Raw genomic sequence first — 25,669 nt, forward strand, 5'->3', positions numbered from 1 at the left:
CCTAATGCCAACCACTTTACAGAGTGTACTGGGTGCTTTTTATGCAGCACCAGCACTAGTGAGGTCATCAAGTAACTTGCAAGATCTCAATTGAGGAGGAAGCTTTGGTTCAAATCTTGTCTGGCTCTGTATCAAATTACAGCTTCCACTTGCAAGGGAAGATAACTTGGGAGCATGTACGATGCTTTTACTAATTACTCCAGAAGATTGTGAAGTTTTCCAGGGGACACAAACACTTTTCAGCTTGCCTAACTTTGACCTACTGGGGAAAAGGTCCATGCCAGCACTGAAAGGACAATATGCAAAGTTGAGCTTAGCAGGATTTAAACCTAACATGTTGGATGAATTGCTTTGCAAAATCTCTTCTGATTCTCTTCACTCTAACAATTATGCCAATCAACCAGCTTTATTCTACAGAGACATCCAAGAATAAAAGATTCAAACATAATCAGGAATAAACTGAACAAAAGATAGGATTGAGGTGTAAATATCTGAAGATCTTTTTATCACCAGTCAAGACTTTTAATTGCTTGAAAAATTACAATCTTAAGAAAGAAAAAAATCCCCGTTTTATAAATTTATACAACTTTTTTCTTTTTTAAATCTGTATCTTTAATAATATCTTAATGCTCTGACAATTCTGCCAATCCAATACACTAACAATGAAACTAATCACAATGATTTCATATGTACAAGGGTTAAAGTTGTGACTCTACTCAACCCCTTATTCACAGGGACAAGAAACGTCAGTGACTTAAATCAACCCTAGTATTCAACTGGTATTTATTTTGAAAATATTAATTAAATAATCTGAGACAAAAAGTTAAAGGTTAAGAAGTAGCTGAGCCCAATAAAATAATTTTCCAAGTTACTCCCACCCAACTTTATATAATGTACGGTAGCCAGGTTGTTGTTGTTGGCACTCCGTCGCTTACAACGTCGAGGGTTCCAGTTGATCCGATCAACGGAACAGCCTGCTCGTGAAATTAATGTGCAAGTGGCTGAGCACTCCACAGACACGTGTACCCTTAACGTAGTTCTCGGGGATATTCAGCGTGACACAGTGTGACAAGGTTGACCCTTTGAATTACAGGCACAACAGAAACAGGTAGTAAGAGTGAGAGAAAGTTGTGGGTGAAAGAGTACAGCAGGGTTCGCCACCATCCCCTGCCGGAGCCTCCTGCAGCTTTAGGTGTTTTCGCTCAATAAACACTCACAACGCCCGGTCTGGGAATCGAAACCGTGATCCTATGACTGCAAGTCCGCTGCCCTAACCACTGGGCCATTGTGTCTCCACAGGGTAGCCAGGTATCACTTCTATATCAAGACACCTGTGCTTGTCCCTCTATCATAATATAAGCCTTTCAACAAAGGGCATAAAGCCACCTCCTCCTCTAAATTACTTCCCACTGCTCAGCTGTGTGGGGCTTTTTATCTTTTCCCTGTTCTTATTCTGTCTTGCAAGTTACTTGACAAACTGCACTAGCGCTGGGGACATGGAAAAAGCAGTCAGTACACACAATAATGTTACGGTCAGAAAAGGCACCCAGCTGTAGAAACCATGTGGAAACAGACAATTGGGGCTCAATGCAGTCCTGCAGCTCCCTAAATCCTGTCAAACCATCCAACCCATGCCAATATGGAAAATGGGCATTAAATAATGATAATGATAGTGGTGGTGGCAGTGACGATGATGATGATGATGGTGATAATGATGATGGCAGTGACGGTGGTGATGATAGCGGTGGTGATGACGATGGTGGTGGTGGTGATGGTGGTGGTGGTGATGACAGTAGTGAGGAGTTGATGACGATGAGTAGAAAAAATATCTTCTTAAAGCTAAGAAACAAAAATCACAAATAAAAATCTAAAGTATGCGATCTTAATATGGATTGTTCTTAAACTATGACACTGTTTAGCCCTAGGTCAGACCTGATTGAGCACATCCTTGATTAAAGTCATTCCATTTATAACAATTCAGTTTTTGTATCTTTATCCCCACCACAATCCTTCTTTTTTCAAGTTAGTATGGTGTAACTTAGGAAGATTTAGCTGCTGTTTCTAGCAGGTCCAGCAACATATGTTTACAGTACAGTTCAGTTCTCACCAACATGTTAATTAGAACAGCGAAAGAGGTGATTGATAATCCAATAAAGAGATAATCCAGATGAGAGCTACTTTGATCCCTGTAATCTGTCAGGTTTATATAAAAGTAATTAGGCAGGGTGTGAGATTTACAGGTTAATTGTTTATTACTTCTCTCCTCATTACATCAAACACCATGAGGTAATGAAGAGGCCTCTAGGAGGTTACTCAATCTGTTAGAAATAGCAACCAAACCATTGGCAGATAACTGCAGCTAAACATCTTGAAAAGTGGAAGGACACACAAGATAATGTATTCCAAGACACACAATACACAAGAAAAGAGCAAGGTGGTGATGATTAGAATCCCTTTGATGATAAGCCAGTTCCATCAGGGCTGACCTGGGGCTAAAACAACAAACATTGTATTTCTACAAAGCAAAGTAATGTGGTTGAATTATTTCCAACATCACAAATTTATAACATCATAAATTCATGACATCATAAGCATATAAGATATCATAAATGACCTCATAAATATATGACATAAACACATTAGACACTATAAACAACAACTGGGGATAGAAAAGAGCAACAGATTCACCAACAGGATATGAACACACACATACAATGGGCTTCCATACAGTTTCCCATCAACCATTTGCATTCACAAGGCATTAGTTGGACCTCCACTGTATAGCGGGACCAAGCCTGGGAACGTCACTGTAAAACAAATTTTTTAATGACCCAGGGGTATCTGTGCCAATGTAGATATATATATATATATATATATATATGTATATATAAGCATTTAGTGTAAATGTATTTTATCTTATACTTGCTTCAGTCATTAGATCATGGCCATGCAGGAGCATTGCCTTGAGCGTTTTATCTATATAAATTAACTCTGGTACTTTATTCTACCAGTTTCTATTGTTTAACGGTTCTATTGCTGAACCGTTAAGATAGTGACATAAACAAACCAACACCGGTTACTAAGAGGCGGGGGTACAAATACAAACACAAAAGCACACACACACACACACACACAACATTGGGCCTCTACACAGTCTCCTGCTGAATTCATTCACAAGACATAGGTTGGCCTGTGGCTATAGTAAGGTGCTGCACAATGAGATTGAACCCAAAGTCACAAGGTTGCAAAGCAAGCTTCATAACCACAGGTACCTAAAACAATAAGTGAAATATTTTTAAAGGATCTCTTAATGCAGACCTGTGGCAGAATCGAACCCTGTCCAGGATGTTCAATGCAGTTGTCTATGTATGTCTTTATCCACAAGACCACATTTAAAATCATCATCATCATCATTTAATGTCCACTTTTCCATGCAAGCATAGGTCAGGTGGAATTTTGTTGAGGTGGAATTTTCTACAGCTGGATGCCCTTCCTGTCACCAACCCACACCTGTTTCTCAGCAAGGTTCCCCATAACCAGGTGTTTCCATGGAAGATTGGAAATGAAGGACACTGCTTGTATGACAGTGACATTCATTTACAACCACCATGCAATGTCAATACAAAGAGACAGTAATACATACACACACACACACACACACACATACATTAAGTTACCTTCTCAAGTCATACCAACTCATAAGAGCTGGTTTCCCGGTTTCATATATTCCCCACCTGGACAGGACACCAGTCCATCGCAGGATTACTCATTTTTGCCAATTGAGTGGACTGGAGCAATATGAAATGAAGTGTTTTGCTCAAGAACACATTGCATCACCTGGTCCAGGAATCGAAACCACAATCTTATGATTATGAGTACAACACCCTAACCAATAGGCTATGCACCTCCACTATATATATATCATCATCATCATCATTTAACGTCCGTTTTCCATGCTAGCATGGGTTGGACGATTTGACTGGAGACTGGCAAACCAGATGGCTACACCAGACTCCAATTTGATCTGGCAGAGTTTCTACAGCTGGATGCCCTTCCTAACGCCAACCACTCCAAGAGTGTAGTGGGTGCTTTTTACGTGCCACCGGCACGAGGGCCAGTCCGGCAATATATATATATACATGCACATGATGGGTTTCTTTCATTTTCCCTCTATGAAACCCACTCCAAAGGCTTTGGTTGGTCTGGGGCAATAGAAGAAACTTGACCAAGGTGCCACACAGTGGGACTGAACCTGAAACCATAGGGTTGGGAAGCAAACTTCTTACCACACAGCCATGTAAAAATCTACCTTTCATTCATTTTCAACAATAGCGTATGGAGAGATTATTTAACAAATGCTAACATTTGCACATGAATGATGAAACTTTAACAATGACTACAAGATAATAAACAACGTAACAAAAGTTCTCAAATGTTAATATAACATCTTTAGATGTATCAGTGTCCACACAATGGCCCTATGTAACTGATGTCTTGCAAACCGAAGGTTCAGTGGGGAAAAGTATTAATTTCTTGCATTAGATACAGACAAAAAAGTAGGTTTATAGGAGTTGGGGTGAAATAAGATTTTCGTATTGAGAATTCATAAGCTGGTTACTTGGTTTCCATGACAAATAACTGACCAAGATCACAACATTCCCTCTGAATGGGACATTCGTCTGTTGCAGGGTGAAAGGTCAGCAAATTTGAGAGTAGGGGACAAGTCAATTGCACCGACCCCAGTACTTGACTGGTACTTTATTTCATAAACCCCAAAAGGATGAAGGGTGAACTCAGAACATAAACAACTGGAAGAAATGTTGCTAACCAACCATTTTATCCAGCAAGTTAACAATTCTGCCACTCACCACCTTGGAATAAGATTAAATGATATCAAGTTATTATAAACACACAAAGATTCTTAAGTGAAGAATATGGAATGAGAGTGCATGACAAATAAGCCTTAACGGCACTAAACTATGCAAGTGGAGTGAAACGAAATTACTACAACCAGGAGTTGTTAGTACTCAGTCTTGGATGCAGCTCACCAGGAATTTAGCTCCTGATGGTTGACTGTTTGAAGAAGAAAAATTATGCATTTTAGGAATGGTTGGAGCATTTCTAAAACATAGTTCTAAGTTGGTTCTTATTGAAAAATTTTCTTCATCTCTGACAAAAACTGGTGTTGTTGAGAGAAAAAAATCCACCAAAAAACAAGAACTGAAATGTTAAGAATATAATATTAAATAATAATAATAATAATAATAATAATAATAATAGATGAAGCAAACAGTAGATTTTAACAGAATATAGCAATTTGCAGATGTCAAGCCAATGACCTGCTAAAAATAGCAGCCAAATCTCCCTTCATACCATATCTTACTGTCTTAAAAAAGTTAAGCATGAAAGACTCACTACGTAATATGTAGTCATGAATATATAGACTGTCTGAAAAATAAAAGGGAATGGTCATGGCTGGAATGCTTTGATAATTGGTCTGCTAGGCTGACCAGACACTAAACAAAAACAACAATTAGCAGGTATCATATTTAGAAACTTTGTTTTAATTAGAATGTGGCTAAACAACCACAACATCATTAAAACAGATCACTGATTTGTCAGGGAAGTAATTTAACTGCCAGACAAAACAGAGGCAATGGTTGGCTGTAAGGAAATCTTCAAAAACGTTTTGCTTTTTTGTTCCAGTGTTAAAAAAAAAAACACTGTAAATATCCCAAATAACAATAGAAAAATTACATACTATTCGCTGTGTGTTATCTTTGGAATTTTCCTCATCGGAATTGTCGTCTGAAATATCCGAGCAACTATCTGTTTCTATTGGTTGGCAACCAGGAAGTCTCAAAGCATTTTTCTTGTTGACATCTTTTAAAATGGTTTCCAGACCATGGGTTTGACTCAAGTTCTGAAAGTAGAAGAAACAGGGAAATGAAATACACTAACCATTACCTTTCCATACTGACATGGCAATTTATAATTTGGAATATGCAACTGAGGCAGCATTTAATTAAAACAACGATCTATGTATCATACATAATGTATTGTTGTTGGGACTCCGTCGCTTACGACGTCGAGGGTTCCAGTTGATCCGATCAATGGAACAGCCTGCTCGTGAAATTAACGTGCAAGTGGCTGAGCACTCCACAGACACATGTACCCTTAACGTAGTTCTCAGGGGGAATTCAGCATGACACAGTGTGACAAGGCTGGCCCTTTGAAATACAGGTACAACAGAAACAGGAAGAAAGAGTGAGAGAAAGTTGTGGTGGAAGAGTACAGCAGGGTTCGCCACCATCCCCTGCCGGAGCCTCGTGGAGCTTTAGGTATTTTTGCTCAATAAACACTCACAACGCCCGGTCTGGGATTCGAAACTGCGATCCTATGACCGCGAGTCCGCTGCCCTAACCACTGGGCCATTGCGCCTCCATGTAATGTATATACACAGTCAATAGCCCAGTTACTGTTGTATTTATCCTGAGATAACATCTCTCATGGACTTACTCTTTCTCTAAGATGGATTGCCTTCCCAACCCAATGAGTTCTATCCATCCAAACGACACAATTTGTTTTCTCTTCCATCTCAATCTGATCCCCACATCTCTCTCTCTCTCTCTCTTTCTCTCTTTCTCTCTCTCTCACACACACACACACACACACAATTTTCCCCTCTGTCCATTTCTCTTATTATCACTCTCTACGTTCCTCATCCCCACCATTGTCTTTGTGTCTCTCATGCTTATTATCCAACTTGCTGCCTAGTTACATTGAATGCAGCAAAAATTGCTACACCAGAAAAAAAATTTCTTACCTGAAGCACAGCATTTAAAAAACATGTGTTGCCCAGGTTACTGATACCCTACAAAAAAAACAAACAGAAAAAATATGAGAGGAAAGAAAAGATTTCAACAGTAATAGACAACAACTTTATAAAACAACACTAAATTGGTGGAAGAAGGAGGTGGGCCGGGTTCTCAACCTCCTCTTGTTTTTTTTTTTTTAGTTCTCCATGCTATAACTGGTTGCCTGTGAGAACAGATTATCATTAGTATGATACATTCTTATCAACATCGCCGATTCCTATGGAAGGTATAATTTGTAATCTTCGAAACATATGTTGGAAATAAAAGTATTCAGTTAATATATGCGTTTTACTCCATTTACTAAATTTACATATACATATATATACCTTGATTCGTACATTCAATGCACTGTTTGTTAACTTTGAAGCTGTTTTGGTCTTGTTCCGTTTGCTATCATTGAGTGACTGCAACGAAGAATCTTTCTGAACTGTAAAAGAGAGAGAAAATGCATGAGGACCAATAGAATTTGAGAGGGGGGGTATGAGTGTATGTGTACATGTATGAATGTGAGCGAGTAAGTGTGTATGTATTTTAGGGCTTTATGTATATTCCCATTGTGTTTCTACATGTGCACCTTTGTCTAGTAAACCTTGGTGAACTGTGCCTCAAATGTCTGACAACCATGTCAACTAATAGAGACCATCACCAGAAGCGTGATCGATGCCAATGTCACCTGACTGACCCCCGTGCCGGTGGCACATAAAAAGCACTCACTGCACTCTCAGAGTGGTTGGCATTAGGAAGGGCATCCAGCTGTAGAAACCTTGCCAAATCAGACTGGAGCCTGGTGCAGCCTCCTAGCTTGCCAGTCCTCAGTCAAACCGTCCAACCCATGCCAGCATGGAAAGCGGATTAAATGATGATGATGATGATTTAGTTGTTCACACACTCAAGAACGTACTCAAAGAGAAGCCAATCTCCAGTAAAGCTACACTCACATCTTACTAGGAAATACTGAAAGAAAAGCTAATCACCTTAGAGATATACTCAAAGCTTTCAAAGAACGCAGAGGACTCCACCCCCGTAACCCTCATCACAGGAATAGCAAATGGAGAAAATTTGAACAGATGAAAGAAAAATAAAAGAAAACAAATCCAGTGAAACCCTTAAAATAACTCACCAGAATCTAAATTAGAAATACCAGCTTCTTTCTTCAGAAAATCTAAACACTCCATAATTTTTTTATTTTTTTCTACAGGTACTTCATCATCACATACGTAACACCTGTAAAAAGAGCAGAATTAAAATCATTATATCATAATTAAAAAGAGTAAGAATTTTAAAAAAGTCAGGCAACAAGAATGAAACAACCAAGATTTTGTACGGAAATGGAAAAAGAAAAAAAATTATGAACTGTAAATGTTTTTACAGTTATTTTACATTTTGAAAATTAAAAAAACAATTATTCATTGATTTACCACCTTGTCCCTTTCATCACCTCCCACAATACATCCCATCCACCTCTTTTGAGTGATCTTGTTTTGCGAGTTACCTGGTAATCTCACTGGTGCTGGTGCCACTTAAAGAGCACCCTGCATGGGCGATCTTACAGTACGAGTCCTAAATATCAGCCTTTTCTGTAAAAAGTGTCTTCGGCGATCTTTACCAAACATTGGCCTTTTCCGTAATACCTGCAGGATCTTCACTATGGTGTTAGGGTTAGGGTTTTAGTGTCAGGGTTAGGGTTTTAGGGTTAGGGTTAGTGTTAGGGCTACGGTTAGGGACGGAATTCCCTAACACAAACCCTAAAATCCAAACCCTAACCCCTTCAAAATAAATCGCGCTCTCTGTATGTCTTTCGCTTTTATGATGTCATTTCCCTGTTTCACTCCAACACTTTTTACAGAAAAGGCCGATGTTTGGTAAAGATCGCCGAAGACACTTTTTACGGAAAAGGCCGATATTAAGGACTCGTTCCGTAAGATCACCCCCTGGATGCCTTGTAAAGTTGTTGGTATCAAGAGGAGCCTCCAACCATAGAAACCATGCCAAAGCTGACATTGGAGCCTGGCACAATACTATGGTTTATTGGTTCCAGTTAAACTGTCCAACCCATGCCAATATGGAGAATGGTCATTAAATGATGATGATGATGATGTCTGTGAAGCAAACTGGTTAAGCACCCAGCCATGTGTATACCCTAACATGTGTTTGTAACTCTTAACTTACCATGCAGTCCACGATGTTGTGTTAATGACAATGAAGTGACATGAATGAGAATTTTCGTAATGTTTCAAAGCATGTTTACTGGTGGAGTTTCGATCACAGCCCTGAAAAAGAAGAGACAGAAATAAATATGGCAAGAAAAAAAAAAAAGATGAACAGATACATACATAAAAACAAACAAAAAAAATTAGTGAATCAAGGAGTCCAGAAGGATGCTAAAATCCAAGAGATGGAAGCCATGGATGTGACTAGATACCCATCCACATCATCATCATCATCGTTCTTAACGTCCAATATTCCATGCTTGCATGGATCAGCAGAGTTTATTGAGGTAGATTTTTTACAGTCAGATGCCTTTCCTGTAGCTAACCCTTACCTATTTCCAAATAAGGTAATATTTCCCCATGACCAGATATGCTTCCATAGAATACTGGAAATGAATAGCATTCATTCATAACAATCACACAATGTCAAGACAGGAAGACACAAATATGATGGATTTCCATCTACCAAATCCACTCACAAGGCTTTGGACAGTCCTTGTGTGAGAAGACCTGCTGTTGTGGAAATATTCCCAGAGGAAAGTTTTCCTCCTAGACACGTGTAGAAATACATCTTGGGCTGTGAACAGCATCATTGGATCATTGGACACAAGCATTTTTGCATCTTTACAATTTGTCAGCAACGAATACCAAATGTCATCCACAGCCTGATAAGAACAAAATTATTCTTACTAAAACAATATGTTTGCTGATATGCATAAGGCTTGGTCAAACTAGAATTAAATAAATAATGTTATGCAAAGCAGCAGAGAATAAAAACTATTCAGTCATATTTAACAATTGAATGTATTGAAGTACAAGAAGACCTTCCTTTGCAGATATCCCAAGAGAAAATTCTCCTCTTTAACATGTGTGAAAACACATTTATGGCTTTGAAATTTCTCATTTGATGTCGGATGCATGTTCTTTCTACATTTTTTCACTTTGTCAGCAATGGACACCAAATCTGATGTTCACAGCTTGATAGACACAAAATAATTCAAATACACTCAAACATTAAATACAACTTTAAAATGAATACATTTTATTCAACACTACTTCATGTCATCATCATCATCATCGTTTAACGTCCGCTTTCCATGCTAGCATGGGTTGGACGATTTGACTGAGGACTGGTGAAACCGGATGGCAACACCAGGCTCCAATCTGATTTGGCAGAGTTTCTACAGCTGGATGCCCTTCCTAACGCCAACCACTCCAAGAGTGTAGTGGGTGCTTTTACATGTCACCCACACGAAGGCCAGTCAGGCGGTACTGGCAACAGCCACACTCAAAATGGTGTATTTTATGTGCCACCCACACAAGAGCCAGCCCAGGGGCACTGGCAACGATCTCAGCATCTGTTTTCCATGCTGGCATGGGTTGGACACTTTGACAGTAGCTGTCAAGCTGGAGAGCTGCACTAAGCTCCAATTGTTTTCACATGGTTACAACAGCTGGGAGCACTTCTTAATGCCAAACCACTTCACAGAGTGTGCTGGGTGCTTTATACACGACACCAACAAGGGTGCTGGCCAAGTGGTATGCACATCAACTAACATACTGCAAACTGTTAACACAGTGTGTGTTTCTTTGGACTCCAAGGACTCCCATGATGATACTAAAAACTGAGTTGAAGAGCAACTAAAGTAATAAAAGAATAATAATCCATCACCTGGTTTCCACATAGAAGACAAACCCACAATGTTCCTTCATAATCATCTCCGTTTACAGCCAGTGGAGTGTCGGAAATTTTCTTATTCTCAGTCTTCTTGGGACAGTCCTGTTTAGGGAAAAACAACATTCACATCATTTCTTGATGGATGTTTACAAATGATTGAAAAATAAAACCATAAACATATACACACACTTATAGAATACATTCACAATTATAAATACTCATTCACAAGTATATATGCATACAAACACACAAATAAAAGATGTATGTACATATACAGTATCTTTCACATACACACACACATGTTGGCACTCCGTCGCTTATGACGTCGAGGGTTCCAGTTGATCAACGGAACAGCCTACTCATGAAATTAACATGCAAGTGGCTGAGCACTCCACAGACATGTGTACCCTTAACATAGTTCTTGGGGATATTCAGCGTGACACAGTGTGACAAGGCTGGCCCTTTGAAATACAGGTACAATAGAAACAGGAAGTAAGAGTGAGAGAAAGTTGTGGTGAAAGAGTACAGCAGGGTTTGCCACCATCCCCTGCCGGAGCCTCGTGGAGCTTTAAGTGTTTTCGCTCAATAAACACCCACAACGCCCAGTCTGGCAATCGAAACCGCAATCCTATGACTGCGAGTCTGCTGCCCTAACCACTGGGCCATTGCGCCTCCACTCACACACACACATCAAAAATTGCAATTATAGTTTTACACAGACATGATATGTACCTTTATTTGGATACAATTTTACACACACAGAAATATATATAAACTTGCTCACATGCACACACACATCTACAAAGGTAATGTAGATATCTTTCACAGATACATGTCTAATCAGAACTTAAACATATATATACAAAGACTTCCATCAAAAACTTGACTGAAACATTCCACTCAAACATACACAACTTTGTTTTGCTACATACTTTGCAAATTCCAAATTTTTCCTTCAGCAATGATTTCTTCATAGCTGCAAAATTCACAGCCTTGTTTACGTGAGGACAACCTTGTCCTAGAGCAAAAGAACAAAAATGGTTGGATATTAGTGAAAATGCATCATTTCAGGATATCTTATAAAAAAAAAAAAATGATAAGCAACTGTTTGCACACCTCGCCGGTCTGGGAATCGAAACCGTGATAATATGAGTGCGAGTCCGCTGCCCTAACCACTATAAAAATATGTAATAGTTCTATATTTAAGAGATGAGGAATTATGTACATTATTTACATTATTACATTATATGCCCACGGGCATATGGCATAATGGTTAAGAGTGCAGGCTACTAACCCCAAGATTCCGAGTTTGATTCCAAGCAGTGACCTGATTAATAATAACATCAAAAAATACCTTAGGAATGAGAACCCAGGTTCAAAATTTCCCCCAAGACATCTGATGAAGGCTGGAAAGTATATCAGCCGAAACGTTGTGTTAACAACAAACAAGATGAGGACAAATATACGTCAAATGTAAATAATGTAAATAATGTAGTATAATACATCTGTCCTTGTTTATCACCGGGGGAGGAGGTAACCGTTAGCATTCAGATTGCTCAGCCAAATGTTATGCTTATTTATTCACATTGTTTGGAACTAATCAGGCATTATCTCATAGCTTTAAACATTTCAATGATGTGATTGTTATTTTTAGAATGGCATTGTAGAGTAGGTGTGAGAGACTAGATCCAGCCAGTTTGAACATAAAACAAGTAGAATATTTAATGTATGTATATATTACTGATGCATATATATCATTAGTGGAGGCACAATGGCCCAGTGGTTAGGGCAGCGGACTCGCTGTCATAGGATCGCAGTTTCGATTCCCAGACCGGGTGTTGTGAGTGTTTACTGAGCGAAAACACTTAAAGCTCCACGAGGCTCCGGCAGGGGATGGTGGCAAACCCTGCTGTACTCTTCCACCACAACTTTCTCGCACTCTTTCTCTTGTACCTGTATTTCAAAGGGGCCAGCCTTGTCACACTGTGTCACGCTGAATATCCCTGAGAACTACGTTAAGGGTACACGTGTCTGTGGAGTGCTCAGCCACTTGCACGTTAATTTCACGAGCAGGCTGTACCGCTGATTGGATCGACTGGAACCCTCGACGTCGTAAGCGACGGAGTGCCAACAATATATATCATTAACCCTTTAGCATTCAGACTACTCTGTCAAATGTAATGCTTGTTTATTCACATTATTTTGAATTAATCATGCATTATCTCATAGCTTTGAGATTTCGAAAAGTCATGTAAACACAAAAGATTTTGGGTAGCTGGGTATTGTGGTTGGTTGTTGAGGTATGTTTTTACAATAAAAGGAAATTTTTTTGACTGATTGCTGACCCATGTTATCACAGATTCATATCTGTGATAAGCGTAACATGGTTCACTGTTAAGCATATGTTATCCTGGGTCAGTGACAAATGAAATGGTGATAAACGAGGTGAAGTGTATTGTTTGTGGCCTACTGTAGAAACCATGATTGAACTGACTTACCTACGAAACTTTCTTCTGAAGATTCAGAGCCATTAACCACTGATTCTCGGTGAGATTTCAGTCGATTCTTCTTACCCATGTTGTAGCTTGAGGACTTGACAGTGTGGGTTAACAATACCATTGAGATATATTCAACGACCCTGATGAGAAGAAAAAAAAAGGAAAACAATAAAAGCAATTCTTGAATAATGACATTAATAGAATATTTCTTTTATTACTGGAAAGGCAACAAACAAGAAGTTGGAATGGCATTATGAGGACAAATCACAAAACACTCGGGGGAACAGTTACTCTTTTACTCTTTTACTTGTTTCAGTCATTTGACTGTGGCCATGCTGGAGCACCGCCTTTAGTCAAGCAAATCGACCCCAGGACTTATTCTTTGTAAGCCTAGTACTTATTCTATCGGTCTCTTGTGCCGAACCGCTAAGTTACGGGGACGTAAACACACCAGCATCGGTTGTCAAGCGATGTTGGGGGGGGGGGGACACAGACACAAACATACACACACACACAGACATATATACATATACATATATACGACGGGCTTCTTTCAGTTTACGTCTACCAAATCCACTCACAAGGCTTTGGTCGGCCCGAGGCTATAGTAGAAGACACTTGCCCAAGGTGCCACGCAGTGGGACTGAACCTGGAACCATGTGGTCGGTACGCAAGCTACTTACCACACATATCAAATTCTTTGTTTTTTTGGGGGTTTTTTTTTTTTTGCTTTTTGAGCCCTAGAACTCTTAAAGCCAGTTACCTGGTTTCCATAACAAATAAGTGACTGAGATCACAGCATTCCTCCTGAATGGGACACCAGTCTGTTGCAGAGTTCAAGGCCAGCCATTTGGCTAGAAGGGGACAAGTCAATTACATTCCCTTTCATCCCTTTCACGGGTCAAGTAGTGGAGTCAAAGTCAACCACAGCAAGATTTGAACTCAGAATGTAAAGATCAAGAAAAAATACTACTAAGCATTATGTCCAACATGCTAACAATTCTTCCAGCTCGCCATCATCATCATCATCATCATCATCATCATCATCGTTTAACGTCCGCTTTCCATGCTAGCATGGGTTGGACGATTTGACTGAGGACTGGTGGAACCCGAAGGCTACACCAGGCTCCAATCTGATTTGGCAGAGTTTCTACAGCTGGATGCCCTTCCTAACGCCAACCACTCAGAGAGTGTAGTAGGTGCTTTTACGTGCCACCGGCACAAAGGCCAGTCAGGCGATACTGGCAACAGCCACGCTCAAAATGGTGTATTTTATGTGCCACCCGCACAAGAGTCAGTCTAGGGGTACTGGCAACGATCTCTCTCGAATGTCCTTACATATGCCACGGGCACAAGTGCCAGAAAGGCGACGCTGGGCACAGGTGCCATCCCGATTTCAAATGTAGTAAACATAAAATGCAAAAACGTATGTAAATATGATTGTTCTCACTTTGCTTGGCAGTAATTATCGTTATAAATGATGAAATTTAATGCCACACAATCTAGATCAGTGGTTCTCAACCAGGGTCCATATGGCCCCTGGGGGTCCATGTAAGATTTGTTAAAATTTATGTCCAATAAATTCTTTATACTTCTACAATACACAAAATATTTTAATTTTTTTCATACGATTCTTAATAACATTTAATTAAGAAATAAATCGAATGGCTATGGAAGTCCAGTAGAGTAAAACAGGAATCAAAGGGATCCATAGGCAAAAAATGGTTGAGAGACACTGATCCAGATGGAATTGGGCTACCTCATAAACCTTTCTTAGGCCCTCAATTCCTGATGAAGTCTTGGAGACATTAAAACTTGGAGGAACTCATCCTTCTCCATGTCTCAACACATCTGATTTCTTCAAGAGAGAGAAAGAGAAATGGGGAGGGAGAGAGGGAGAGAAGAATTGACGACAGTACTAGACTAGTACTTTCTCGACCCACTAAAAAGATGAAAAGGAAAGCTGACCCTGGTGGCATTTGAACTCAAGAGTACAGAGCACCAGAACAAGCACCACAAGGCATTCTATCTGCCATTATCTCTAACAGCTCTGCCAGCTTACAGTCTTTCTTGAACAGATACAAGAAAACACAAGAAGCAATATTTATTGATCGGCAAAGAAACCAATAGCTCTATACTGAGGGACCCTCGATAGAGAACAACAACAACAACAACAACAATAACCCAGACAGAATCCTGATTATAGCAGACACTGCAACAATAGCAGTTAGTCAGTTCTTCACCTCTAACAAACTACAACATACACATACTGTCCTTCTGCCAAAATTTTACAATTCTACTAAGCTCAGTCTTACAATTTTTCACTTTTCATAGCAGAAAATTTTACCACAGCCATCTCGAGTCTTTATGAAAAACAAAATCATACAAGAATTTATTTTTACTATGACTAAAATCTCAACATTCAAAACACAAGCAGAGCTGTGTGTTAAAAAGCTTGCTTTTCAATCACATGGTTTTAGGTTCAACCTCACTGCGTAGCACCTTTGGCAAATTTCTTCTACTATAACCCTGGCTCAACTAAACCATTGTGAGTAAATTTCGTAGACGGAAATAAAGAAATATGTCATATATATATTCTTTTATTCTTTTACTTGTAAATTTTACTATTTTAATTTTCCAATATTTGTTTTTCCTCTTCTTGTGAAACCAAATTATTCACTTCAACCTTATTTTGCAGTCTTTGAGGAAAATAAGATTGTTTTTGAACATGAAAGAAAGATTTGTTATAAACTGAGGAACCAAAAACTTCATCAATAGTCATTGTTCTTGTTATTGTCTACATGGTTTACAAAATCTCGTTTATCACTTCATGGTAATTCCAAAGAGTTTGTACAAGACATGCAGCAACCTACACATTAGACAGTACTTCAGATTTGTTACATGCATGCATGTGCATATATGCTTGCACATTTATGCATGCACACGTAAGGTTTATACAGAACTCTGAAAACCTAAACTTAGGCTTCATTTCATTAATTATCCATGAGCTATACTAATGAGGTTGCAAGAGACTGAAACCTGCATCAACAAATGGTGGGAAAATAATAGGTAAGAAAAAAGAACAAACAATGACATAAAATATTTAAATCTTTAACAGCGTATCTTAAAGTGAATACAACTATAAATAATAGTCAAGATATTGAACATTAAGCATATTGATCAAAGATATCGAATATTAACTGTATTGATCAAAATGGTCGAAAACTTTGTGTGGGACACAAACCATTCATTTTCTGTAATCATGATAGACATATCGATTGCACCAAAGGAACCTTTGGTATGTCTCCCATCAAATTAGAGGCTTTGATTTTACAAGTTAAATCTGATTATGTTTAGAATATATATTCAAAATGTAAATATAAAATAACTTTAACTAGATTTAAATATTCATGTCTTATGACAAAAAAACTGCTTCACTTGGAGGAAGAGGATAAAAATATTTTCTTTTTATGCCAAGCAAAATGCTTAGCAGTATTCCATCTGTCTTTACATTCTGAGTTCAAATTCCACCAAGGTCGACTTTGCCTTTCTTCCTTTCAGGGTCAATACATTAAGTACCAGTTGTGTACTGAGGTTGATCTAATCGACCGGCCCCCTCTCCAAAAGTTCTAGGCCTTGTGCCTAGAGTAGAAAAGAATATATGTGCATGCGAGTAGTGCAGGAAGTTTACTATGTCAATAGTGCTTCTGTACTAAAGTATCTTTGCACATGACATAGGCTAGGCATGTCAAATAAGCAGCCCGCAGACCACATGCAGCCCTTTTCAAACACAAGTGCTACCCATGAGTGTCATAGGTAGAGGTTTAAAAATTAGGAACTCAAAAATTTTTTTAATCATAAAAACAATTAATAATAATTTATCATCATTTAATTAATAAAATTAGGATTATTGATGAGCAAATAAAAGGTTTTTAAAAGATTTAGCATTTTAACTGGCCATATCCAGCCCAAATATTGTACCTGTTTTATGTTCAAACCAGCCAGGTCTGGCCTGTCACACCTGTCTTACAACATCATTCTAAAAATATACAAAATATACATCTAAAAATATATATATATATATAAAAATATACATCTTCAAAACCACAAAGCTATGAGGTAATGCATGATGCATTAAAAAACAATGTGGATAATGGAGTATTACATTTGCCAGAGTGATCTGAATGTTAATGGGTTAAATATTGGTTTCACATTTTGACACAAGGCCAGCAATTACAGGGTGGGGAGTAAATTGATTACACGAACCCCAGTGCTGAACTGGTACTTATTTTATTGACCCCAAAAGGATGAAAGGCAAAGACAACCTTAGCAGAATTTGAACTCAGAATGTGAAGACAGACAAAATGCCACTAAGCATTTTACCTGGCATGGTAACAATCCTGCCAGCTCACAGCCTTCGGTTGTTTTTAATATTACATGCTTTAAGGAACTAAAAAAACTTTTTCCTGAATATGAACTGCTGATATTCAGGTGCATCTAATATGCCTGTTAGTTTTTTATGCCATCAGATACAGTATAAATTTCATAATTAATTTTATCATTAGAATTAGAATGAGGGGTATCCTTGCATCACCTCAGTAGTAAGACACCTGGACGTGTCCCTCCATCATGCTTTAGCCTCTCAAACCCTGGCCAAAAAAAAAAAAAAAAAAAACCCTCCTCTCCCTCTTAAACACTAATCCCCTATTTAGTCAAATTTTTTTCCTTTTCACTCTTTCACTTTTTTGTCTTGCAAGTTACTTAGCAGCTCCACTAGTGCCAGTGGCATGAAAAAAGAGCACCCAGTGCACTCTGTAGAGTGGTTGGCATTAGGAAGGGCATCCAGCCATCAAAATCATGCCAAAGCCGACCCTGGAACTTGAGATGGCCTTACAGTTTGCTGGATCTTGTCAAACCATCAAACTGTTCAACCTGTGCTAACAAAGAAAGCGGATGTCAAATGACGATGATGATGAATTAATCAAAATTTATCTTTAGATTTATAATTTTAATAGCTGGATATAGCTGTTATTTTTAGCACACTAGATGATAGCAGTATGTGTATCAGTGTGAATACGTGAGTGACAGCAGAGTGAGAGACAGAGAGACAAATAGACAGAGTGACGCAGCAACAAAGAGAGAGAGAGAGAGGTACATAAACAGAGGTAAGGAGAGAGAGAGAGTTGTGTATGTTTCTTCAAGGCTTCTGTTCTGAGCTCCCCATGGCCTGAAGTGACAAAATGGATTGTAACAGAAGATAGAAGAAAGCTGCAGTAATGTAAAAGTGTCTGATTATCATGTATTTTTTTTTTTTTTTCGTTGGTAGGGCAAGGGTCTTCCATTTCTTTTTATCTTTTCCTACTCTTCATATTCTTGTTGCAATTATTACTGCTTTTCCTAGCATACAAGAATCAAATATCTTGTTTATTTCTATCATCATCATCATCATCAGAACTGAAGGCCCTGGGTAGGGGGCTGGCAGTGAAATAGCAGCAGAAGTGGACAAAACACATTGCCAGGTTTTACTTAAATCCCTTTATGAGCCAAGTTCAATTTCAACCATTACCTACTGACCTTGCTTTTCTTTTTTTTTTATCCCACCCCTACCACAGCCCCACTCCACACCCTGACAAGGCAATAACAAGAAAGTAACAAACACCAGTTATCTACTGGGAACAGAATTAATCATAAACACCCCCGTCTCCTCTTACAAATTCCATCTTATTCCTCACCATCACCGCCACCACTATTACTACTACTACAACCACCACTACCACTACTACTACAACCACCACCACTACTACTACAACCACCACCACTACTACTACTACAACCACCACCACTACTACTACTACTACAACCACCACCACTACCACTACTACTACAACCACCACTATTACTACTACTACTACAACCACCACCACCACCACTACTACTACTACTACAACCACCACCACCACTACTACTACTACTACAACCACCACCACCACTACTACTACTACTACAACAACTATTACCACCACCACCACCATTAATATTTCTATTAATATTATCCTCCATGTGTACCAGAGTTTAGAGAGCTGAAAAACTGTTCAATATAATGTAAATAAAAAGATAAATAAAGAAGCAACATTGATAATTGTGGAAATCTATTGATTTTTTTTTTACAAAACACATTGCTTCTTTTTGGTGATCTAATCATAGCTCGATGCTGGTTCAACTCCATCCTGCCTACCTTTCTCTCTCTCTCTCTCTGATGATATCTCTTTCTCTCAATCTCACACACCAAATGCATGCTGCCATCACCACCACCACCAACTACTTCAGACACTCAACCACAAATGATCTTTCACTGAATCTCTCTCTCTCTCTCTCTCTCCCTTTCACTCCTAATCTCTTTCTCAAAAATGTAAACACGTGTTTATACATATAACACATCTATATATATATCTTACACATATACATGTGCATGCATTTTCTTTTCACCACTTTCACATTCACACACATCTTAATCTCCTCCATGCATGTACACACACACATATTCTCCATCATTTGTAATGTGTTCGATAAATATAACTTCCACAATAAGACAGTGAAAGAAGTCTTCAGAGATGGTAGGAGGGGGGGGTTAGCCTCTTCCTACCCCTTCTTCACAACAACAAACAGAGAGAGGGAGGAAGTGAACAACATAACATATTTACTGACCCAGTATTACATCTACTCTACTTTCCACCACCACCACCACCAGGTCTATTGGATTAACACACACACACACACACACACACACACACACACACAATAATCTCTGATATCAAAACTATATGAAGGCAGTGGAGTCTCATTTAATTGTGCCATCATCGTTATTTTATTAACCCTTCCTCTGCATCAGCTGTTAATCCTGTCGGGACACAGCATCTTTCAAGAATTCCATGCTTCCCAGAAATTCACCAGCACTACCTCTGATGTGCTTATGTATCCTTTCCCTTTTGTGGTTCTTTCCCTGTTCATTTCTCTCTCTTTGTGTGGTTTATCCCATATATAACACATTTACTTTCAGCTTTCATTATTGTCTTTCTGTACACGACTTATTGCTACTTTCTGTTCCCTCTTTTATTCCTTACTGATAAACTGTAGTACTAGTACACCTGAGAACTGTATACAGTAAGTTCATAATTATTACTCTTTTACTTGTTTCAGTCATTTGACTGTGGCCATGCTGGAGCACCACCTTTAGTCGAGCAAATCGACCCCAGGACTTATTCTTTGTAAGCCTAGTACTTATTCTGTTGGTCTCTTGTGCCGAACTACTAAGTTACGGGGACGTAAACACACAAGCATCGGTTGTCAAGCGATGGTGGGGGGACAAACACAGACATACAAACACACATACATATATATATATATATATATATATATATATATATATATATATATATATATATATACATACATACATATACGACGGACTTCTTTCAGTTTTCCGTCTACCAAATCCACTCACAAGGCTTTGGTCGGCCCGAGGCTATAGTAGAAGACACTTGCCCAAGATGCCACGCAGTGGGACTGAGCCCGGAACCATGTGGTTGGTAAGCAAGCTACTTACCACACAGCCACTCCTGCGCCTATTATTATTATTATTTTTTTTATTTCTTAAGGCAGCGAGCTGGCAAAATTGTTACTACACCAGGCAAAATGTTTAATGGTATTTTGCCCATCATTATGTTCATCATCATCATCATTTAACATCCGTTGTCCATGCTGGCATGGGTTGGACAGTTTGACCAGGGCTGGCAAGCTGGAAGGCTGCACCAGACTCCAGTCTCATTTGGCATGGTTTCTACGGCTGGATGCCCTTCCTAACACCAACCACTCCGAAAGCATAATGGGTGCTTTTACGTGCCTTTTGCATGACATCAGTACCTGCCACGATTGCGATTTTACTTGGCTTGATGGGTCTTCTCAAGCATGACATAATGCCAAAGGTCTTGAACATTGCCTCCGTGAGGCCCAACACTTGAAAGGAGCTCAGCTACTTGGCTTCCGTGAAACCCAATGCTTGAAAGGTCATTTTACATGCTACCAGCATAGGTGCCAGTTATGTGGTACCAGCATCAGCCACAACTACGATTTCACTTGGCTTGACAGGTCTTCTCAAGCGCAGCATATCGCCAAAGGTCTCTCTGAGACCACAGTTTGAAGATCATGCTTCCCCACCTTGTCCCATGTCTTCCTGGGTCTACCTCTACCACAAGTTCCCTCAACAGTTTAGAGCAACAATCATGCCTATATCTATACATATTCGGTAGAGTGTGTGGTGTAGTGATATGTAATATAAAAACTCTGTGTGTGTGTGTGTGTGTGTGTGTGTGTGTGTGTGTGTGTGTGTGTGTGTGTGTGTGTGTGTGATTTTATAGGCGAAAAACAAAGTTGTTTGAATCCAATTAAATATGTAGTGACTGGTGTATCATGTAATGTGTGTGCATGTGTGCGTGGGTGTATGTGTGCATGCGTGTGAGTACAGAAAGAGTGACAGGTGTCAAATGATGATGATACAGAGATAAACAATAAAGTGGGTGTGCTTCTCATACAAAAAGGTGAAAAAGACAGCAATGAAAAGAAATCAAAACTTCTAGTTCGTAAATTTATTTGAATCAGAGAAGGGGAGAGAGGAATGTGGGGGAGTGGCAGAAAAATTAGGTTATTCATTTACAGACGGGGCAAGCCCATAGACCAACCGGTAAAATCCTGTAGCATTCAGATCATTCTGTCAAATGTAATGCTTATTTATTCACATTGCTTTGAATTAATCATACACAATGGACTGAGATTTACAGCTTTTCATATTTTGCGAAAACATTTCTGATCATGGAGAGATACTACTTCAATCGGAAACAAGAGAAGGTTGGCAACTGGAAAAGCATCCAGCCATAGAAAATCCACCTTAAATTCTGTCCAATTAATATGAACTTGGGAAAGTGAACATTAACATGATGATGATGATACAGGCAAGGGTGGGGGTCTATTTCCCCTGGACTTTTATTTTTTCCCCCTCATCTTTCAAGCGAGATCGTTGCCAGTGCCCCTGGACTGGCTCTTGTGCGGGTGGCACATAAAATACACCATTTGAGCGTGGCCGTTGCCAGTACCGCCTGACTGGCCTTCGTGCGGGTGGCACGTAAAAGCACCCACTACACTCTCTGAGTGGTTGACGTTAGGAAGGGCATCCAGCTGTAGAAACTCTGCCAAATCAGATTGGAGCCTGGTGTTGCCATCTGGTTTCACCAGTCCCCAGTCAAATCGTCCAACCCATGCTAGCATGGAAAGAGGACGTTAAATGATGATGATGATGATGAATCTTGTCACTTCAGAATTCTGATCATGCGATTGTTTATTTTTATAATGACATTGTAAGGTAGGTGTGAGAGGCCAGAACATGCAAGTTTATATCGTACTTGTACTTGTCGTGGTTATATATTGCAGGTGAAAATGAGACAACTTTTCACGGCTGACTAGACACGCAGTGTGTTTTGGTGACTGTACCTTATGACTCTATGGGGACAAAAATCACACACGCACACACATGCAGAAATATATACAGAGATAGTGAGAGATATTACAATGTATTACATAAACACACTTGACATAATAACACTTTCCCTCTTCTCAGACACATAAATAGAAACATGTTCACACAGAGGGGGGGGGCGAAGGGGATGGGGAGAGATTGGGGAGGGGAGAAAGAGAACAAAGACATTATAACGTCTGATGTCAAATAAGTCAGCATGAAATCTGTGGTGCTGAACAAGCAGCACCAAAACAGCTGTGCCAAGACATCTTGTACACATTGTGGGTCTCTGTCCTTAATCCCAGTTAGTTACTCTTTGCATCGCAGAAAGCAGGAATAAAACGGTTTTCAGGAAATTTTAAGGCTGAAAACAAGGGAATAAACAAAAAAGATTTTTTGAAAGTTTTTCAAAAACTTTTTCAAAAATCTTTTTTGTTCATTCCCTCGCTTTCAGCCCATGTCTATGTGATAAATAAAGTAGTTTCAGAGCCATTTAGCATCTTCTGCTAGCATGTAACATTACTTGGTAGTTGCCCTTATTATAATGTTATAATTATATTTATAAAATTATATACTTTGTATTAATTTTTACCTAAATTGGTTTTTACATGCTAGCTACTTGATAAAATACTATATAGATTTTATCCTTGATTGTAATTGATATATATATATATATATATATATATATAATAATAATAATATAGATTTAATCAAAAGATTAAATGTGGTACTTAAAATGTTTGCGGCACCAGAATTTGGTAGGGTAAAAACCAAAAACAAAATCAAGAGATTTGGTGAATAAAATTTGAAGAAAAGCAACAAAAATTCAATAGGTTATCGCAGTACGTACGTTTCGTACAAGCTCCATTTATTCATGTAGTGAGAACACTACATAGAATGTACAATGAAAATGTACTCCTTAGCTGCATAATGGAATTTCATTTTAAAATAAATGGAGCTTGTACGAAACGTACGTACTGCGATAACCTATTGAATTTTTGTTGCTTTTCTTCAAATATATATATATATATATATATATATATATATATACTAAAACAAATGATATATAAGCATATGCATGTATATCTACATCTACATGTATATATAGATGCATGTTCGGGTACAAGACATTAGAAAAATGAACGGGAGCATAAAAACAAAACGGACTTTGTTTACAGACAACAGAACGAACACATAGGAAAACAAACAAGCCACTTATGGAATTATTCCTTTATCAGCTGCCTCTATTCTAAAACTAGGCGTTTTGAAGATAAGGCAGGGCACTCTTAGAATAGTTTCTTCCTGAGTAGTGGATTAACCCACGAAACAGAGGATTCCAAGGTAACAAACACAGACAGGAAAAATTGGACAGTGAAAACAACATTAAAAAACCATAATCTGCATGTGTGCGTGTCTTTGTGTCCCCTTCCCCCATGGTACTTCGCAACTGGTGGATGTCGATATATATTTTTATCTGACGAGCTTTTACAGTTTCCATCTACCAAATCTACTCAAGGCTTTCAGTTGGCCCATGGCTATAGTAGAAGACACTTGCCCAAGGTATTACACAGTGGTACTGAACCTGGAACTATGTGGTGGGAAAGCAAGTGTCTTACCACACAACCACACCTGCACCTATATTGCAAATTTTGAAAAAGTCAGGAGCCTGGTGTTGCCATCTGGTTTCACCAGTCCTCAGTCAAATCGTCCAACCCATGCTAGCATGGAAAGCGGACGTTAAACGATGATGATGATGATGATGATGATATTGTTCTTGTTACACTTGATAAATATAGAAACGTAGAAAACATTCTGCAGTTAAAGACTTCACTTCACAACCAGGAGATCTCAAGTTTGATCCACTCCACGGCACCTTGGGTAAGCATCTTCTCAGTCTTATGCTTAAGAAATGCCTTTCGAGTGAAATTAGACGGAAAGTATGCAAAAATGTCACTGCTTATGTCCCATAAGATAAGGATTCATAAGTACCGGACTTCAAAATAAAATACTGAAGTTGACCAAGATGTTATTTACTCCCAGCTCAACCCTAATTGAAAGGACTTATAATTAAAAAGCATTTCATCTCCGTATGTCAAAGATTACAACATCCAAACATTACAACATCCAAACATTACAACATCCAAAGATTACAACATCCAAACATTACAACATCCAAAGATTACAACATCCAAAGATTACAACATCCAAAGATTACAACATCCAAAGATTACAACATCCATCTTTATTTAAGGCAGAAACATGTACGTTTTGAGGTAGATTTAGCTGCACGTCACCTTATCGGCTTCTTGGCTCCCCTTTAGTAAAAAGAAAAAAAGAAGAGGGTGGAAGGAGACAAGAGAATCGTTAGTTCACTTAGCAACAGTCTCTCCTCCACCCTATCCTGCATGGAAACATGATAGTTTGTAATGTCAACAGGATAACAAGATGCAAACATTGAACATGGAAGATCTGTGGCAGAGAGAGAGAGAGAGAGAAAGAGAGAGAGAGAAAGAGAGAGAGAGAGAGAGAGAGAGAGAGAGTGGGGAGAGAGATTAGTGGATGACGTATAAGCCCAAAATGAATTTGCATGAAAGATGAATTGTGTATGAGCAAAGAGTGTGACTGGACAGGCCAAAGCTTACTTATGTTGATGTGGACGTAATATGACTGGGCAGTTGAGTGCTGGGGAAAAAGTCAAGTCCAGTTGTAATTGTTACAGTGTGGCCCTAGATCAGCTCTCATTGAGCAATTACCCCTTGGCAGAGGTACTTGGCTAAATGATCGCCTTTAAGGCACTGCAGTGAGACAGTCTGGATAATGAAAATGGTATTTAGTAAAAC

General features: G+C 38.9%; 1 protein-coding gene across 21 annotated transcripts in view; it reads right to left on the reverse strand.

Annotated features, from left to right (window-relative positions):
* Positions 1-25,669, reverse strand: part of LOC106877601 (ubiquitin carboxyl-terminal hydrolase 45) — a 78,282-nt gene that overhangs the window by 29,823 nt on the left and 22,790 nt on the right. For 13 of the 21 annotated variants that reach the window (XR_016238006.1, XR_016238005.1, XR_016238004.1 and 10 more), the window contains 8 exons: positions 13,265-13,404; positions 11,699-11,784; positions 10,761-10,868; positions 9,048-9,148; positions 7,999-8,102; positions 7,205-7,305; positions 6,827-6,874; positions 5,762-5,923 (listed from right to left, as the gene is read on the reverse strand). Coding sequence is in view for 17 of the 21 variants with exons in the window: in XM_089339914.1 (XP_089196040.1) it covers positions 5,762-5,923; positions 6,827-6,874; positions 7,205-7,305; positions 7,999-8,102; positions 9,048-9,148; positions 10,761-10,868; positions 11,699-11,784; positions 13,265-13,385 (831 nt within the window). In the remaining 4 variants the exon portion in view is untranslated. Of the gene's footprint in view, positions 1-5,761; positions 5,924-6,826; positions 6,875-7,204; positions 7,306-7,998; positions 8,103-9,047; positions 9,149-10,760; positions 10,869-11,698; positions 11,785-13,264; positions 13,405-17,245; positions 17,304-25,669 lie in introns of all 21 variants that reach the window. The other 8 variants (XR_016238007.1, XM_089339915.1, XM_089339911.1 and 5 more) reach the window with 1 other exon arrangement.

Source organism: Octopus bimaculoides, chromosome 22, assembly GCF_046866305.1.
Source record: "Octopus bimaculoides isolate indiv1 chromosome 22, ASM4686630v1, whole genome shotgun sequence".
Classification (NCBI taxonomy): Eukaryota; Metazoa; Mollusca; class Cephalopoda; order Octopoda; family Octopodidae; genus Octopus; species Octopus bimaculoides.